This window comes from Cryptosporidium parvum, chromosome 6 (assembly GCF_000165345.1).
Source record: "Cryptosporidium parvum Iowa II chromosome 6, whole genome shotgun sequence".
In the NCBI taxonomy this organism is placed as follows: domain Eukaryota; phylum Apicomplexa; class Conoidasida; order Eucoccidiorida; family Cryptosporidiidae; genus Cryptosporidium; species Cryptosporidium parvum.
Window position 1 is genome coordinate 564,197 of NC_006985.1, and position 18,116 is coordinate 582,312.

Genomic DNA, 18,116 nt, shown 5'->3' on the forward strand with positions numbered 1-18,116 from the left:
CTTTTCTGCAATGGATATCGCATTAAATATTGAAATTCCTGGAGTTGTTTTGAATGATGGTAAGTTAAAGCATTGCTTTAATATTGAATATCTTTTTAATTGCTAATATAGATTCTAAACGAAACGAAATTTTAAAAAAAGTTAGATCTTTTTGTGGTTGGCGTCAGGATACATTCCCTGGCTCACAGCCTGTGTCCTTAAACAGACAGAAGCTCGAGTCTTGTATTGGGAAAAATCTTTATGTGGCCTGCGAAAAGACTGATGGAATTCGGCTTCTTCTCTATGCAGCTAGTAGACGCGTTTTTCTAATAGACAGAAACCAAAAGATTAATATGGTAAAGATGACCCTTCCAAGTTCATTTTGGGATACTGTTTATGAAGTAAAGAGCTCAAATAAAAATATCGAGAATTTAGAAACTCAAAAAATCTTTTCAGGAAGAAATTCTGAATTATTAAACCTAGATCCAACAAGAGATGAGCATGCTCAATACTTTCAACAGAATACTCTATTGGATGGAGAACTTGTAAAAGATACTATTGAGGTTGATGGGCAAAAGAGATATATTCTCAGATACTTAATTTATGATTGCATTTGCATTGAAAGAGACGATACTGTTAAATCCCTACCTTTGTTAGAACGGCTCAAGCTTGCATATCTAAAGGTTGTCATTCCAAAATGCAAATATGACCAAAATAGGTCTACAATATCAATAGATCCAACTCCATTTGAGTTATATCTTAAGGACTTCTTTGAAGTCGACGAGGTTCCAGCAATATTGAACTTTTCAAGGCGTTTGCCACATCCCAGTGATGGAATCATCTTCACCCCAGTCCACCTACCATATGTTCCTGGAACGTGCCCTCAGCTACTTAAATGGAAACCCCCTCACTTGAATACAGCAGATTTTGCAGCAATATTTTATGCAGAATCAGAATCATATGACTCTCGTGTATTTCTCGAGCTTTTGGTTGGGATCCGTGGTGTTAGAGCAAGTGTGAATTGCTTCTGTGTACCAAAAGGAAGTGTATACAATCAATTAGTAGATCAATTCAAATTATATAGAACCTCTGGTCAAATATTGGAGTGCTACTACGATGAGAATGCCATTTATTCTAAACCTACTAAGTCCGAAGATGGGAACATCTTATGGAATAAGCCATTTACCACAGTTCAAGGTGGGTGGATAGTTGAAAGAATTAGATCCGACAAGAACTCCCCGAATGATATTAATACAGTAAACCGTGTATTTGAATCTATTAGAGATGGGATCAACAGTGAGGTATTAATAAATACTATAAAACTATACCAGAAAAGTGGGAAAAAGTCTGTTGTTGAGTACTGCAATGTCCCTGAGTTTGTTACAAATTGTAGAAAAGGTCAAATCGAAGACAAAAGAAGTGAAATATAGCTAATAATATTTGTACTTTATTATATCTAATGTCTTTTTCCTCTCTTTCCTCCGCCTCTAAAACTATTTTTCGCTACATCTGATCTATAAGCAAGTTTAGGTAAGCTAATTACTTCGATTAAACTCAAAATTTCCTCATCGCAATTTGGGCATCCAACGAAATGTTCTTGTGATGTTTTTTCTTTACAAATCTTAAGTTTTCTAGATCCACACTTTTCGCAACGCTCGCCTAGAGAAAGCCTTTCACAAATATTTTTTTTTATGGAGAAGGATATTGAGCACCTTGAGCAATCAAACCTCCAATCAGAAGTTGAGCTCGAATCCATTGTGATAATCCCATCTCTACAATCCTGACTTGGGCAAGCCATAAAGAATGTTGATTTTAAAGAGAAGTTACATGTCTGGTGAGGGCAAAACTTGCAAAGCATATTTTCTTTAGCATCCAAGAAAGGGGGATCATTGTAACATCTTGGACAAAAGATACTTTTTTTCCCTTTTTGGTCAATGAATAACAATAACTCAAAGTCATCGATTGGGCATTTAAGTTCTTTGTAGATTTTAATTGTGCCTCTTTGAGGGATATCTAAATAAATCTCACAGAAAGAACAGTACAGTCTCTGAGGAAGAATATTAGAAATATATGTCAAATATCTTTTGCATTGTCCGCATCTGCTAATCCTACTACAAGAAGCAGTGATATTTGTAAAGCCAAGCCGGAATAACGACTCGAAAAGACTAATATTCTCCGCAAAATAAAGAAACTTGAGTTTGAAAACTGATAGAGAATGTTTAAGTACTGCTTTGTGATTATATTTACCCTTAGCAATGAGATCGACATATTTCTCCATCTCGCTTCTAATCTTGGGTAGAACAAGCTCATGATCTATATTCATTATTCCATGAACAAGAGCAATACCTAATTTTGTGGGTTCCAACCTTCTTCCTGAAGCTAATTTGACATACTCGCGCTCTTGAATTTTTTGAATATGCGTTGGCATTGAAGCATCGGTGCCAATTCCATGTTTTTCCATTAAAGAAAGAAGATCGCTTTCGCTTAGAATTGGTGGAGGTTTTGTCTCTTTAGAAAGAATCTCAATATTCTTTATTGGTACTACTTCATTTAGAGTAAAATCTGGAATTATATTTGACTCATGACACGCAGCTCTACCCTGGATTACCGAAAATCCGTGGTCTATTACTTGATTCCCACTAATTATAAAGATTTCACCATTAAGATCAAATTTAATGGTCCTGTTAATCATTTTTATATCATTTGATATTGTAGCAAAAAAATGACGAGTAATTAAATCGTAAAGTCTCCAAGAATCTCCATCCAAATCATTCTGAGTTGCAGACCTAACGGGTGTAATAGGAGGGTGGTCTCCTAAATCCAAGCCATCCTTTCTTGGTAAGTTGAAGCCTTTCTGGAGCAAATCTGAAGAATAGCTTCCCCATACTGAATTATTCTTAAACATCTGAATTTATTATAAGAAAATTAATTGCTATGCACATAATAACTTACCGCTATTGTAGATTTAATATCGAAATTCTTTGGATATCTCGACGTTTCTGTTCTAGGATATGTAGTAAAACCAGAAAGATAAAGCTTTTCTGCAATGTTTAGTGTTTGAAATGGCCCTATTCCAAGTATTGTTGATGACAGTTTGAGCATACTAACAGTATTTAAAGGTAGTGGTCTAATTCTTCTGGAGTTCTTGCTTGTGATATCAACAACCCTTGCTGATAATGGCTTCTTATTTTGAATTAATTGAAGAAAGCAATTTGCGACCTGAAGTTCAAATACCCTTGAACGACTCCAAATAAGATTTATATCTTGAGAATCTTTAGATAAAGTAGCAGAAATCGTATAATATTTTTCTGGTATAAAGCTATTTATAGAGTCCCTTCTTTGGACAGTAAAAAAAAGGGTCGGAGTTTGGCAAGGGCCATAGGAAATTATTGAGCTTTTATTAAAATCTCCAAACTTGCTCTTTAAATACTTTGTTTGCAATCTTGAAAAAGCAACTCCTATTTTTAGGTCTAACTCTTGTCTTACATCTACGGCATCCGATTCATTTTTATTTGGGAATGTCAGATTTTTCATTGCAAAAAAAATATCGCCAGGAGAAATTGAAGAAAACTTTGCTCTGAAAATCCAATCCCTCTGATCTCTTCCTTTGCTCATGTTATTTGATACAACATTAATTACTTCGAAACATATATTTTCCCCTTCTCTATCGCAGTCGAGCCAAAGTACTAAATAACTACAGCCTTTAGATTCTTTTTCTAAATGCGAAACCATTTTGGATGAAGATTCATTTTTTATTATTGGTGCATCAAAAAGAGAAACTGGGTCTGTTTTTTCCCAGTTAGAATAACTTTGAGGAAAGTCTATTTCAAAAACATGGCCTGCAACTGAAGTTACTCTAAATTGAACATTCATTCCCATAAAAGTTCCATTAAACTCGTGTACAGGAGTTTTTCCACGTCGTGTATCTAACTTTCCGTTTGAAAGTATCCTTGAAATAGTATCCGAAATTGATGGCTTTTCGGCCACCATTAACACTTTAATTGGTGACATTATTAATCAACTTCATTAATTCTCCACTGACAAAATTTTTTCTGATCAATTTAATGTGTAGACGAGACATTTTGTTCAATGTAATATTTACATAAATGTATGCAACACTATTTTTTATGTTGGTATAAGCTATCTATCTTAGAGCTTCCTAGATTTATTATTTTAGGGCATCCATCTCTATCTTTTTCACAAATTGTACATTCTCTACAATAATATGCATCCGAAACACCCTCGGAACCACAAATTATACATCTCCCCTGAATTAAATATTGATGAAAACTATTCATGATGCAGAAAAAAGATACTTACCTTCTGAGATCCATAGTTGCACTCGTTACATATTCTTACAACAGTTTCAGGATGCACTAGTGAGTCACATATTGGGCATCTGCCTTCGCATCTAACGCATAAACGCCCAATTGCGACTCCAGGCTGCTTCCTACACATTAATAGACCAGGCTCTTAATTCCAATAGAAAGTTATCGCTTTAAACATGATGTATAGTTGAAAAACTTACGGTGTCGTAACATAGATTTAAATAAATAATATTAAAAGCGGTATCTGTATTATAAATTATCAATAAATAAATTCAAACATGACGGAAACCAAAATTGAATCGAATATAATATTAATTTATATTTCGGCACCAAACCAAGATGAAGCTACCTCAATTGCCAAAACTCTTGTAGATGAAGAACTTTGTGCATGCGTAAGCATTATTCCAAGTGTGAGAAGCATATACAAATTCAAAGGCCAAGTTCATGATGAAAACGAAGTCATGTTATTGGTAAAGACAACTTCTCAATTGTTTACTACTCTGAAAGAAAAAGTTACAGAGATTCACTCATATGAGTTACCAGAAATTATCGCTACTAAAGTCGTATATGGCAATGAAAATTACATTAATTGGGTAAACCAGACAGTTAGAAGCTAAATTGTTACATTATTAATACAATCTGAAATTAGCTAACGGGGAGATGATAAATTGAGAGATCGCTAAAAGAACTACAGAATATGGTTTTGTAATCATTCACTGGAAAATTAATTGTACTAAAATTCATCTTTGAAAGAGAGGTTGATAAAACTTTGCAATATTCACACCTTTTGTTAAAATTCTCGTTAGAATCAATTTGAAAGGTTTCTAAATTATTTCCCCATACAATCATTCGAGCTGAATCTGAATATAGTGTTTTCCCTTCACCGCTATTAAAGTAATTTATTATCATCCCAAAAACGCAGCGATCGCAATGTGGCATAAAGAATAATATATTAATTTGACTGTCCCTACCATACAATTTATTTTTTAATTGGTGGTTAACTGTATTTAAAGGTATACTTAAATCATGTGATGTGAAAACCTCAATATGAGTTTTAAATTCCATAAATAATTCAAAAATGAGTTCTCTATCAGCTTGAGTGAATTCAGGATCGCAAAAGTAAATTCCTTCTAAATTTATTCGTTCATTTAAAGCAATAACTGCTGCAAGCTGGAAAAATGAGGAAAGATTAGAATTGATTGTAGACTCTAAACTTCCTAGGCCAATAACAAAAAAGACATTATTGTAACAAATACACCTACCTCTCAAAATGCATCTGGAGCTCGAACATTTCCTTCCTTTTATCCAATTTTCAAAGATTTCAGTCTCTAGATGTTCAACTATAGTACCCCAAAATTCGCTTTTCAATAGCTTTCTTTTACATTCCAAAACTTTTGCCTTAAGACTTCGTATATTGACATTTGTATTTATATTTTTGTCAATACTGCTTTTCATAAAATTAAATATTAGTTACAAAGTTATATAGATCTAATATAGAAAGAAAATTTCAAGTTACGTTACTGACTTTTATGTCCCGCCAAGATTTATCTTAAAACAATACAAAATTTAGTAATTAATTGACTAATATGACGCAAGGAACAAACACCAAGAAAAGGATAGTTCAGCAAAAGTTAAAAGAGAGGAATAACAAACCAGCTCCCTCTAAAAAGCCAAAGAATTTCAAAAAACAAAACATTCTTAGAAAGGTAAGTTATTGCCGATTTTTTTTTTTAACTAAAGTTTATTAAATTCCTAGAACAAGAAGGTAGTTGGCGTTAAGCAAATAGAAAATTTGCTATCTGGAGCAGCAGTTTCAGCCCACGAACACATGAAATACCTTACAAACAAACTAAAATGAAGTAATCAAAGCTAACTTAGACCAATTTATAAATTTGAATAAGGAAAAATTCGAGTAGATAGTGATAGATTAATTAGAGAGAAAAAAATAATAGCTATATTTTGCCTATTAATACGCTATATTAGTGTTTACTTGTCTAAGATGCATTCAGGTTTTTTTAACGAAAAGGCTAGACGAGTACCAATTTCAAAGGATTGTGTTACAATTGTAACAGTCATTTCACACCAATCGTGAAAAATCCCCAGATTTGCTAAACAAAATATATTAGGCTTAAGGCAAATTACTCTTCAACATCTTCGAAATTTTCAACCAAGTCTGGGATGTCGTCATCCTCACCGGATGCCATCTTCAGTTTGTTTGCCTGTGACTCCTCTAAAAGCTTCTGGAATTTGGGATCGTTCAAAAACGCGCTCAAATCCATTGGATTTATTTGCTGAGGTAAGTCTTTGATGAGTTTCTCCTGTGGGTTACCTGTAAGGATGTATGTATTTGTAGCAACAGATGCCTGCAATTTGGGGTTCGAAAAGTGAAGACAAGTACCATCCTTCTTCATCATTGTTACTTCACCAATAGCAGGGAAAGTTTGGCATCTAAAACGAGAAGTTACAGCCTGGAGTTTTTTTACGTCTACACCAGTTGGCTTTTGTGCTCTCTTCTTTCTTCTTGCAGTGCCTTTACCACCAACTTGAGTAGTTCCCACACCAAACCTATCTCTAAGTTTTTGACGAGCCTGCTCTATTGTGTCATCAACCTTTATATCGGGTTTCATTTTATATAAATATTTGTCTGTCCTAATAAACTCCAACGATCGCCAAAATTTCTTACGCGCGACAACTTCCATGACTCATTCATCAATTTATTAAGTTCTTGTCTCGTACTTTTTTGAGAAATACGTCTTTTAGAGCGTCTCTAGCTACTGCCCCGCAATGGAATATAAGCGCTATCAGTTTAGAATCGTATATAAATTTTATGAATTATTGCTTCTGCTTACGACAATTTTGCTTTTCTTGATTATAATTATTAAATTCGTGTACAAATTGATTTTTGTTACTAACCTACAAAAATTGATCCTAACCTTTTCCTTACCCCATCTTTATGCCTCAATTTCTGTGCTTTTTGAACAATTTTTATACTTTTGCTTACAAAATCATCTTTTTCATACTTTCTCCAGATCTTATTCTTCACCACCAAACAAATTGTTATAATAGATGCCAATTGGTGAGCTATAAGAACTAGTGCAATAGCAAGAGTTACGACTATCCATGACTCAACCGTGTTATATGTTATTCCAGGGTAAATCATTGTTTCTAGCTTATTCACAACAAAATAATTTAGGGTTAAATATGAAAGAACAACCATGAACAGATTCTTGGATGAAAGAGACGAAAAGTTTGAAGTACGAATGAGGTAGTCAATGCAAATGAATATGAGTCCCATCCCATGCATTTGCACCTCCCAAGTAATTGACCTCCATTTTTCTTTTGGATAAACTATTATCCAGAAAAATGGAACAATTACGCTCTGTAATGAAATGCTCAATTCTCTTACAAATGTACAGGAATGTATTAGCCTTGTAGAGACATTTACTTTCACTAAACGTTCATAATCTACCAATGTTGCTATAAAATAAAATATTAAAGTTGAAGTGCATCCCCAATTTGTTAAATAATAAAAAAAACTGAAGTAGTTTGGTCCACAATCCAAAAACATCATCATCCATAATACTGAAAAATATGTAACAGATAGCGCATCATAGACTAATCTAAGCTTCGCATTTGAAGTAACCTTTTTCTCGCCTTCAACTATTCTCACTTTATTTTTAACAGTTTTCTTTTCTTCCATTTTTGTGTTTTTTTTAATTAAAAAATGTTGACAAATCGTTATTTATACCCTGCATGGCGCATTATGGGATACTAGATTCCATGTAATTTACGTCATTATTAATATAAACCCACGAAAATACACGCGCCATTTGGAGCGGCAAGCTAAATTTCAGTTTAATTTGTCGAGAATCTTCAGGAAAAATGTAAATTCCTAACAGAACGAAGATTAATCTACTATTTGAACAAAGCACTGTACAATTTACCCTTATTAAGTCAGATTTGCTTATTGAATTTTTTTCCTTTGTTAATTGAATCTAAGCAGCTAAGGCAAAAAGATATTAAATAGATTAAAGGATGTAGATGTAGAGTTTTTTCTACGTAAATCGCTCAGTTGATCATTCACTTTGATTTATTAGGTGAATACCCAGATAATTTTTTGCATGCTTCTGGCGCAGGTCTCTCGCACTGTTCAAGCTCCCAAATTGCGGTAGCATATTCTTCGATTGTTCTATCAGTCGAGAATTTTCCCATAGATGAGGCAGCCTTGATGCAAGTCTTAACCCATGTAGTTTGGTCTCTGTATGCTTGATCAACTCTCATTTGCGCGTCACAGTAAAGTGGGAAATCATGGCATACCAAGTAGAAGTCGCCAATTTGGCCTTCACCGTTAGAACAGATTTTATTCACAATTTCACAGAATTCTCCTTGAGCCTTTCCGTCACCAAGCATGATCCCTCCTGTTCTAATAAAGTTGAATACATCATGTAGCCTCTGATCAATTGGGTAGTTTCCTTCTCTAGCTCTATTTCTAATGTGTTCAACTTCTTGTTCTAAAGCACCAAAAATGAACATTGTTTCGTTTCCGCACTCTTCACGAATTTCAACGTTGGCACCATCAAGAGTACCAATGATCAATCCGCCGTTCATTACAAACTTCATATTACTTGTCCCAGAAGCTTCAGTACCAGCTGTTGAAATATGTTGTGAGATATCAGATGCCGGAATAATAATTTGGGCATTACTGACATTGTAGTTTGGCAAGAAGACACACATTAAGTAATCTTTTGTATCTGGGTCATTGTTGATTATTACTGATAGGTTATTCATCATTTTTATTGCAGTTTTAGCCGTAGCATACCCAGGCGCAGCCTTTCCTCCAAAGAAACAGCATCTTGGTACGAATTTCTTTCTTTCTTCAGGTGAGATATGCTTTAATGTAAGATATCTGTGAATAATGTAGAACAAGTTAAGTAGTTGTCGTTTATATTCATGGATTCTCTTGACTTGTATATCAAAAAGCATACTTGTGCTTACTTTGTATCCTGTATTGATTTCAACCCACTTAGCAAGTCTCTCCTTATTACTCAGTTTTACCTCTGCCCATTCTTTCTGAAGAGATAAATCATCAATATTGTTTTGTAAACTTCTAATCATATCGAAGTTAGTTAGCCAGCTATCGGATCCTAACCAGTTGGAAATTAAATGAGAAAGTTTTGGATTTGCGCAGTTTACCCATCTTCTTGGAGTAACACCATTTGTAACATTGATAAACTTGTCATTGATTCCCTTGCGTCTGTAATATTCGACAAAATCTGAAAACAAATCCTTTTTAACTATTTCACTATGAATAACTGCAACGCCATTGACTTTCCTGCATCCAATAACTGCTAAGTTTGCCATCCTTATTTTCTTGTCCCACCCCTCTTCATAAATAGACATTTTTGAAATCCATGGCCCATCTCCCAAGACAGCTCTTACATCGTTCAAAAATCTATAATTGATTTCGTTGATTATCATCAAATGTCTGGGGAGTAGTTTGCTAAACAGGCTTGAGCTCCACTTTTCTAAGGCCTCTGGTAAAACAGTATGATTTGTATAATTAAAGCACTCACTAGTAATATTCCAGGCAAAATCCCAATCTAGCTCTTCAACATCTATCAAAATACGCATCATTTCTGCTACAGCGATAGTCGGATGAGTGTCATTGAGTTGGCATGAGACTTTTTTAGGTAGTTCGCTCCAATCTACCTTTCCTGATTTCTTGAATCTTCTCAAAATATCTTGAATCGTTGCGCATACAAAGAAGTATTGTTGTTTGAGTCTAAGCTCTTTTCCTTGTTCAGTGTTATCATTTGGGTATAATACCGAAGTAATGTACTCTGCTCTTTGTCTGGCGCAAACGGCATCAACATACTTACCTTCATTGAAAGCATTGAAGTCGAACTCTCTTGAAGGAGTTGCCTTCCAAAGACGTAAGTTAATACAATTGTAGGTATCAAAGCCTGGAATTGGATTATCATATGCAACTGCCTGAATTACTTCGCCATCAACCCATCTGAACTTCTTTTTCCCATGCTCTTCAAATTCACGTACGTGACCATAAAATCGAACGCCATATGTTACATCCTGACGTTCAATTTCCCATGGATTAGACTGCACAAGCCAGTAATCTGGGTGTTCAAACTGTCGGCCTTGAACGATTTTTTGCTCAAAAATACCATAAGTATATCTAATGCCATATCCCCATCCGGCATAATTCTTTGTAGCAAGTGAATCCAAAAAACAAGCCGCAAGCCTTCCTAGTCCTCCATTTCCAAGGGCAGCATCATGTTCATTATCATACAGTGCTTCAAGATTATACCCTAAGTCAAACAGAGATTTTCTGTAATTTTCTTCAATGTCCAAGTTAACGAGAGCGTTTTGCATGGCTCTTCCGAGCAAAAATTCTAGACTCAAGTAATAGCAACGTTTGCAATCTCTTTCATTAAAGTACTCATTTGTATCATTCAAGTTTTCGATTAGACGATCCCTTATACTATAGGCAGTTGCTCTATAAGCAGCATTGTCATCGAAATTGAATCTAGTTCTTGCAAGTGTGTATTCAACATGATTAACTATTGATCTCTGAATGGACTCAATATCTGTCGGCAGGTAGCTTTCCATTAAGTACCATAACTTCTCTCTTCTTTTGTCTGCAGTTGGATCGAAATCGTCCAAGTACATTCCTGTCATACCTCTTGGAACAGCCCCTGTCAACTTTGAGAATGAGGCTTTTCTCCTCATCTCAAAGTTGTAGTTATCACGAGTAAATACACTATCTCCCATTTTTATTGTACTATTTCTGTTGACTTAGTTCAATTAACAATTAAGACTCTAATGTGTACGCCAAATTACTTCAATTGGGCATGCAAAAATATAGTCATCCACTAATTCGAGATATGCTCGTATTATGGTTAAAACCGCATAAAAAATGGGTTTGTAATAAATATAAATCCTTTAAAATTTTATAGGAAGCCAACAAGCAACTCTAAATTACATAAGTTGAATGGCCTGAACTCACCTCAAAAAAAAATTTGTAACACATGATCTAATAATTATTGACCGGTGACTCGCATTTGGCGCCATTTAGGTACGTGTAGCAACAAACTGGCCATTTGTGTCTTCGCGTCTCTAAACAATAATTTTAAGGGTAACCGATTAACGAGTTAAACTCTGTTGATTTTTTTTTTGGATTTAAGTAACTCAAGATGCCTCATTCATTTGGTAAGAGAGCAAGAACTCGCTCAAAGTTCTCCAAGGGATTCAGACAGAAGGGTGTTCCCATGTTGTCAAGATATTTGAAACCCATTAAGGTTGGAGATTATGTTGATATTGTTGTCGACTCCTCTATTCACAAAGGTATGCCATACCATTTCTACCATGGCCGCACCGGTGTTGTATACAACGTAGCTCCTAGAGCCTTGGGCGTCATTGTTAATAAGGTTGTTGGTAACCGTCAAATTGCCAAGAGAATTAATGTAAGAATCGAGCACGTAAGACTCAGCCGTTGCAATGAAGACTTCCTTAAGAGAGTCAAAGCTAATGATGCTGCAAGACACGAGGCCCACGTTGCAGGTTTACCATCACCTGTAACAAAGCGTGTTCCACAATTACCAAGAGAAGGTGGATTTGTCGACTGTTCAAATATGGAGGTACTCACTCCTCACATTACTGTCTCTATTTGCTAATTTGATGGAACTGACTTATAGGCACCACTATTTAATTTTTTTTTAGCTTCGTGTTTTCTCTCGTTCGCTCTAATTATCTAAATTTATAACTTGTATCACCTGTAAATATAGTGTTAGCTCAGGTTTGAAAATATATTGATGAAACAAAAGGGTTCGAGTTACAGAGTAGAGGTTAGTAGAGGTTGAAGTATATACTAGGCTAAATGGCTATTTTTTGTTCTTGCAGGAAAGGTCCAGTCTCAACTAAATAAAAGACCGTTAGTGAGAAAATGAAGAATGTAAGGATTGGGTATAGAACAGGGAATATATCAAATACCGACCCAACTTGTATTTCAGCAGACCTCTTGAAAGAATTAAGTGAATCAAAGGGGTCAATTTGATTTGAGTTAGGAAAAGAATAAGCTGATGCTAATTCTGATTTCTGTAGATCAAGAGTAGTTTTTGGTAATATCCAGCCTTCTTTCCAATAATAAGCTTCTAAAAATGCAACTACTGGTCCTTGTTCAAAAATGTCTTTATCATAGTCATCATCAGTAAGATCGTTTATACTACTCAACATCTGATTAGTTACTTCTGCTGGAGTCTGGTTTGGACGATAGCAGTCAAAGCAAGATCCTATCGGAGGGAATGACACTCCAGTTCCAACGTAAGAAATGGATGACGATCTTTTTTGTTTTAAATGTTCATAACTACTTTCAGTTGCAACTCTTAGAGTTACTAGATTATGAACTCTGAACAGCCAAAAAACCAGACCCTCAGCCTCATAAAGTAAAACTGGGAATTTGTTGTTATTCATGGGAGGAATATAGGAAGTTCTATCACATGTATTATTATTAATCATTGTTTCAAAATGTTCTTTACAGCTTTGGCATACCATGAAATATTTGACCGTTTCAGCTATTCTATTTACGACTTGCCCAGGCGTTAGTGAAGGCCCATTATATAGAGGACAGCCTTTTCCTTGTTGTTGAACGCCTTTAAGCAATGATATAGACCAAGAGTGGAAAAGAAGCCAAATTCCGCAGAATAAAGACTTTTTGCATATATAAAATGTAGGATCACTACCATTTTGTGTAGTACTTATACCTTCAACAACAACTGTTTTTATAAAGCTTTGCCAACTTTCCAAAGAAAGTTTGGAATAAATTGAATTATCCCTGTTGTCCATATAATTTTTGAGAAATACCAATATTTCTTCAAGTTTTGCTCTCGTTCTTTTGCTTGGAATAAGCACCCAACTAGTTTCAACAAATCTATATAGGGCATTTAAACGCCTCTTCTCCAGAAATTGTGAAGTATTTACTACATTGTTTCCAAAAAAGACCCAATTATGTAAAATATAAAATTTGGTCGTAATTGCATCAACTATTGCATGGGAAGGGCTAATTTGCATCGATTCTTCGCTCCATCTACCAAAGTGATTTGAAATGCCAGTTTTTGTTTGTGATATTGCTGAAGTTGATAGTACAGAGTTATTTAATGGCTTGAATACGTTTGATAAGTCAAAAGCTCGGATAATTGAACACATTAAAAATGTTTCTTCATTTATTACTGGCATAGAAATTGACTTGCTTTTTAAATGCTTCAAATAAGGCACTTCCATCAACTTTGGAATATGCTTTTCTGGAAATACAATATGCTTTTCTGATTTTCTTGTACAGTTTATATCGCTAAACTCTGTATAATTAATTAATGACTCTAAATTTATTGTTTTATCCTCGGGACCAATTAGCCTTAGGTTTGGGAGTCCATCTATTCCCCAAATTGAGCATTCGCTATATCCCTTCCCACATTCAAATGCATAGAATTTTACGCCTGTAGGAGTCAAAGATTCAGCAACTTTTTTTAAAGGATTTGAAGCCATATGGCAGTACGCACAGAATGAAGAGTAAAAAATAATTACTTTTGGTCCATGTAAATCATTTAAAACTATGTCCCTTAACTCCCCTACGGAAGATAATTCCTTAATAAATGCTGATTTTGTATAAATCCCTTCCTTTGTTTCTATTCTAAGAAGATGAGCACCCACAAACCATGTGCAAATATACCAAATAAAAAATAATAAGCAACAAAAAATATATCTTGACCACAACATTCTGCTCAATATTCCATTACTTTTGTCAATCAAGTGATTTTCTCTTTTGTATTTCCATGAAAAACGATTCATAAATAATCCTCTATTTTGCGATTAACAAGTTACCGGTATTTGTTCTTTATGGCGCGAAAATATAATTATTAATAATAAAATAACCAATAAAAAGGCCAGCTTGCATAACGTGTTTAAAATGATTATTATTTATACCGCTTTGAAAATTAATAATATTGGAAAATTGTTGAACTGCAATAATAAAGTGTATGTAAGGGATTCATCTTGCCTAACAGTAAATCCTTGATGGATGCTAAAAATCAGGTACAGAAGAGTTCTTCTTCTTCGTGCGATCAAGAAGATACGTCACCACAAAATAATACCATAAATAGTCAAAATCAATGCGATCAACAAACTTCAACTCAGAATAATGTAGATAAAGATTTGAGCCTTGAAGACATTTTATATGAAACTAATCAGCAAGCAATCTCTTACAATCGAACAAACTATGGCTTGCTAGGAATACTCAACGTAATAAGAATGACCGATTCTGATTTGAATATTCTGGCTCTGGGAACTGATTTGACTACGCTAGGGCTCAATTTGAATTCATCTGAATGTCTATATCTTAATTTTGACTCTCCCTGGAGTTCTAGCAAACCAGCTCAGCCTGAATCTGAAACAAACGAAATAATTCAGGCATTTGCAAACACTCCTAATAATGTTTCACAAATCATTGGGTTGAAGTCAACGTATGTCCAGAAATTTGCCCTAGAAACCTTGTTTTACATATTTTATAATATGCCACAGGATTTGCTTCAAGGATTTGCTGCTGTAGAACTGTGTAATAGAGGATGGTTATACTATCCTGATTCATTGCAATGGTATTCAAAGGTTCAAAATGAAGAAAAGCAGACAGCTGAGTGGCAAGTTTTTGATACCGATAAATGGTGCAAAGTCCCTATATCTGACCCTCCATCAAGTAATTTACTTTCGATAGATGAGATTCGTCCAAGCGTGGAGGAAGGAGTCAGAATCCACTCCAAATGGATACAAGAGCAAAACCAAATTTATCAAATTGTCCAACAACAAATGCAGCAACAATCGAATAGTCGTAACAAGGGTTCCGAACCACAAATTAATTCTAATATGAACAATATCAGTGATTTTAGTTCAGCATATAATCAAAGAAGTATTCAACAAACTTTTTCCCAGGCTGGGAACAACCAGACAATTAATTCAAACAATTATTCTAATTTTAGATCGTCCAATAGGCATAATTCAAGCTTTTAAGCGCACTAACTTATTAATACTTTATATATATTTAAATTGTTGGCAAAATTAAATGCTTAATTATAAGGTACTAACTACCAAATTTTTTTCTATACATTGTAATGAACTTAATATTTCAATATCACATATTAGAAAGCCGGACCTGAAGTAGTTTACTTTAATTTTAATTTTTTTTTACCTCGGATTTTTTGTTCGCTTTGTCGCTTACCTCGTACTGCATTTTTACTTTCGCGCAGTATCTCGATTTATATGTTAATAGTAAATTGAGTTAAAGAATATGGAACTTTGTGACGACTCATCTGTATTGTTTAAGATATTATTTGAAAGATGCTTTCAAGAGTATCTCTTACTATGTTGTGACCCAACTGAATCTGCAGCGAACGCTATAAATCTCGCGAATGAACTAGCTCGTAAATGTTCCACTAAAGACGAAAAGCAGCTTCTAATATTCGATTTGGAGGGATTATATATGATGATTGAGAAATATAATTTGTGTGACCGTATTTTAGGAAGCTACAAACGTCTTATAAATATTAAGAATTGTATTAATAATCTTAAAGAAATTAATTATTCCCTTGAACAATGTAAACAAGTTTTGGCTAAACATAATATGAGCGTCATTGATATAGTAGGGATTTACTCTGATTATTATATTCTTAATAAGCTGTTTCTTATTGAAGAAGGTGATGACTTCGAGATTAAAATTGATATTGCTCACTTAAAGATGTTTACGGATTGGATTGAATTGATGAGTCGTGAATATTTTGAACTAACAATTTTAAAGAATGGTATAAACAACGAACCAATTTCTAATATAATTAGTTTAGCCCAGTCAAATGTAATAGAGATGATCAGGAACAATTTCAATGTCACCTCTGAAGTTACTCAACATTTTGATGAAAAAGTAGGTAACAGAATCATAAAGCCCTTTCAAATAAGATTTATCTTAGTGTTACTACAAGGAAATATACTTGAACATGGATTTGGAGGATTTTCTGCTCTTAGAAGTACTCTGAATCTGATTTCCTTGTTCCACAACAATATTCAAGAAGTTTTAAAAAATTGGTTTATTAAACTTCCACTAGAATATTTAGAGCAGGCAGTTTCTACACTTCAGCAAATGATAAGTGTCCGATTTTATGAATTATATGACGATCATAATTATGAAAACCTTGATATTATCAGATTCCCCTTCAGGAATATTGCATCAAGTTCCATTAAATCTCTTAAACCTGCTTTTCTTAATGATTTAAGAATCTCAAGTAATTTGCTTAGAATATTGTTTGATGCAAATAAAGAAAGAGGAATAATTACAAAAAATTTTGATTTTTCTAATAATAATAGATTAGATATCTCGCTTTTCACAAATGAAGCAATTAATTCTGCCAAAGCTTTATTGCAATATGAACTCAGGCAATGGTTTTTATCCAACCCACCTTCAAACGATACTGAATTTGGTTTATTAAAAAATGCTTATCTCCTTGAGCCGTCTATTAAAGCGCAAGCACTTCAACAAGACTCCTTAATGCAGCAAAGACTAGAACTTCAATCATCAATTTCCCAAGCACTTGGATCTGTTGAATCCCTTTTCAATCCCACTCAGGCACTTATCCAACCATTTCTTGTACTAAAAGTCCATAGGGACTCAATTGTAAATGATTCCATGGAACAATTAGTAATTCAAAGTAACTTGAAAAAACAACTTAAAGTCAGCTTTGTTGGGGAAGAGGGGGTTGACGAAGGTGGAGTTCAAAAAGAATTCTTCCAATTATTGGTTCAAGAAATTTTTAACATTGACTTTGGTATGTTTATTTACTATGAAGATACCCGATTATTTTGGTTTAACATGGCATCACTTGAATCAAATGGAGAATTTGAATTGATAGGAATTGTCTTGGCATTAGCAATTTACAATGGAATTATTTTGGATGTACATTTCCCTCTTGCTGTATACAAAAAGCTACTTGGGTACAAGGTTGATATCGGCGATTTATATGAAATACAGCCTGAAGTCGCTAACTCGCTACTGTCACTATTATCAATAAAATCTGATTCTGAAATGGAACAGCTTTGTCTTACTTTTTCTGCAACTATTAATAATTTTGGAGTTATGGCTGAAGTTCCTATTGCTCCTGGGGAATTTGATCCCTCAGAACCTGTTACAATTTGTAATGTCCATAGATATGTTGAACTTTATTTAGATTGGTTTTTAAACAAGTCCATTGAAAGTCAATTCAGAGCATTCTACAACGGCTTCCAAAGCGTATGCGGAGGAAGGACTTTAGAATTATTTTCTCCAGAAGAACTAGTGTTAGTTATCTGTGGAAGCTCTGATTTTAATATTGATTCTTTAATTGAAGCATCGCAGTACCAAGATGGTTATACTAAAGATAGTACAACCGTTGTTATGTTTTGGGAAATAGTCAAAAAGCTAGACTTGAAGCTACAAAAAAAACTTCTTTTCTTTGTAACTGGTTCAGATAGAGTACCTATGAAGGGTCTGGGCGAATTGGGTTTTGTTATCGGCCGCCATGGCCCAGACTCTGATTTACTTCCTACTGCGCACACATGTTTCAATTTCTTATTAATACCAGATTACCAGAACAAGGAAAAGCTGGAAAGGCTTTTACTTATTGCGCTTGAACATTCTAAAGGATTTGGGCTAAAATAACTAAAACACTTCTGTAAATACCGAATGTTCTATTTTTTATCGCTTAAATTATAGAAAATAAATGATTAGTT

At 34.3% G+C, this 18,116-nt stretch overlaps 12 protein-coding genes across 12 annotated transcripts; 5 read left to right on the forward strand and 7 right to left on the reverse strand.

Moving 5' to 3' along the window:
• Positions 1 to 80: 80 nt before the first annotated feature.
• Positions 81 to 1,409, forward strand: cgd6_2380 (mRNA capping enzyme; RNA guanylyltransferase Ceg1p; the record flags this gene model as incomplete). Its single annotated transcript, XM_627595.1, has 1 exon — positions 81 to 1,409. A coding segment is annotated over one exon (1,329 nt), but the record flags the coding sequence as incomplete, so codon positions are not given.
• Positions 1,410 to 1,435: 26 nt separating this feature from the next.
• cgd6_2390 (DNA topoisomerase III beta-1, putative) lies at positions 1,436 to 3,990 on the reverse strand (the record flags this gene model as incomplete). Its single annotated transcript, XM_001388287.1, has 2 exons — positions 1,436 to 2,884; positions 2,932 to 3,990. The coding sequence occupies 2 exons, from the start codon at positions 3,988 to 3,990 to the stop codon at positions 1,436 to 1,438; spliced, it is 2,508 nt and encodes an 835-aa protein (XP_001388324.1).
• A 107-nt stretch (positions 3,991 to 4,097) lies between these two features.
• cgd6_2400 (hypothetical protein) lies at positions 4,098 to 4,452 on the reverse strand (the record flags this gene model as incomplete). Its single annotated transcript, XM_001388288.1, has 2 exons — positions 4,098 to 4,247; positions 4,300 to 4,452. Coding segments are annotated over 2 exons (303 nt in total), but the record flags the coding sequence as incomplete, so codon positions are not given.
• A 121-nt stretch (positions 4,453 to 4,573) lies between these two features.
• Positions 4,574 to 4,924, forward strand: cgd6_2410 (possible CutA1 divalent ion tolerance protein; the record flags this gene model as incomplete). The annotated part of the gene is made up of 1 exon (XM_627596.1): positions 4,574 to 4,924. A coding segment is annotated over one exon (351 nt), but the record flags the coding sequence as incomplete, so codon positions are not given.
• A 28-nt stretch (positions 4,925 to 4,952) lies between these two features.
• cgd6_2420 (conserved hypothetical protein) lies at positions 4,953 to 5,762 on the reverse strand (the record flags this gene model as incomplete). Its single annotated transcript, XM_627597.1, has 1 exon — positions 4,953 to 5,762. One exon carries the CDS (start codon positions 5,760 to 5,762, stop codon positions 4,953 to 4,955), a length of 810 nt encoding a protein of 269 aa, XP_627597.1.
• A 683-nt stretch (positions 5,763 to 6,445) lies between these two features.
• Positions 6,446 to 7,006, reverse strand: cgd6_2430 (BTF domain, basal transcription factor; the record flags this gene model as incomplete). Its single annotated transcript, XM_627598.1, has 1 exon — positions 6,446 to 7,006. The coding sequence occupies one exon, from the start codon at positions 7,004 to 7,006 to the stop codon at positions 6,446 to 6,448; it is 561 nt and encodes a 186-aa protein (XP_627598.1).
• A 209-nt stretch (positions 7,007 to 7,215) lies between these two features.
• On the reverse strand, positions 7,216 to 8,007 carry cgd6_2440 (hypothetical protein having 6 transmembrane domains; the record flags this gene model as incomplete). The annotated part of the gene is made up of 1 exon (XM_627599.1): positions 7,216 to 8,007. The coding sequence occupies one exon, from the start codon at positions 8,005 to 8,007 to the stop codon at positions 7,216 to 7,218; it is 792 nt and encodes a 263-aa protein (XP_627599.1).
• Positions 8,008 to 8,387: 380 nt separating this feature from the next.
• On the reverse strand, positions 8,388 to 11,093 carry cgd6_2450 (glycogen phosphorylase; the record flags this gene model as incomplete). Its single annotated transcript, XM_627600.1, has 1 exon — positions 8,388 to 11,093. The coding sequence occupies one exon, from the start codon at positions 11,091 to 11,093 to the stop codon at positions 8,388 to 8,390; it is 2,706 nt and encodes a 901-aa protein (XP_627600.1).
• A 422-nt stretch (positions 11,094 to 11,515) lies between these two features.
• cgd6_2460 (60s ribosomal protein L21) lies at positions 11,516 to 11,995 on the forward strand (the record flags this gene model as incomplete). Its single annotated transcript, XM_627601.1, has 1 exon — positions 11,516 to 11,995. One exon carries the CDS (start codon positions 11,516 to 11,518, stop codon positions 11,993 to 11,995), a length of 480 nt encoding a protein of 159 aa, XP_627601.1.
• Positions 11,996 to 12,194: 199 nt separating this feature from the next.
• On the reverse strand, positions 12,195 to 14,162 carry cgd6_2470 (thioredoxin (quiescin Q6 like) having signal peptide and 12 transmembrane domains; the record flags this gene model as incomplete). The annotated part of the gene is made up of 1 exon (XM_627602.1): positions 12,195 to 14,162. One exon carries the CDS (start codon positions 14,160 to 14,162, stop codon positions 12,195 to 12,197), a length of 1,968 nt encoding a protein of 655 aa, XP_627602.1.
• A 183-nt stretch (positions 14,163 to 14,345) lies between these two features.
• On the forward strand, positions 14,346 to 15,374 carry cgd6_2480 (CCR4-NOT transcription complex, subunit 2; NOT2. C terminal Not2/Not3 domains; the record flags this gene model as incomplete). Its single annotated transcript, XM_627603.1, has 1 exon — positions 14,346 to 15,374. A coding segment is annotated over one exon (1,029 nt), but the record flags the coding sequence as incomplete, so codon positions are not given.
• Positions 15,375 to 15,651: 277 nt separating this feature from the next.
• cgd6_2490 (e3 ubiquitin-protein ligase, putative) lies at positions 15,652 to 18,045 on the forward strand (the record flags this gene model as incomplete). The annotated part of the gene is made up of 1 exon (XM_001388289.1): positions 15,652 to 18,045. One exon carries the CDS (start codon positions 15,652 to 15,654, stop codon positions 18,043 to 18,045), a length of 2,394 nt encoding a protein of 797 aa, XP_001388326.1.
• Positions 18,046 to 18,116: the final 71 nt, after the last annotated feature.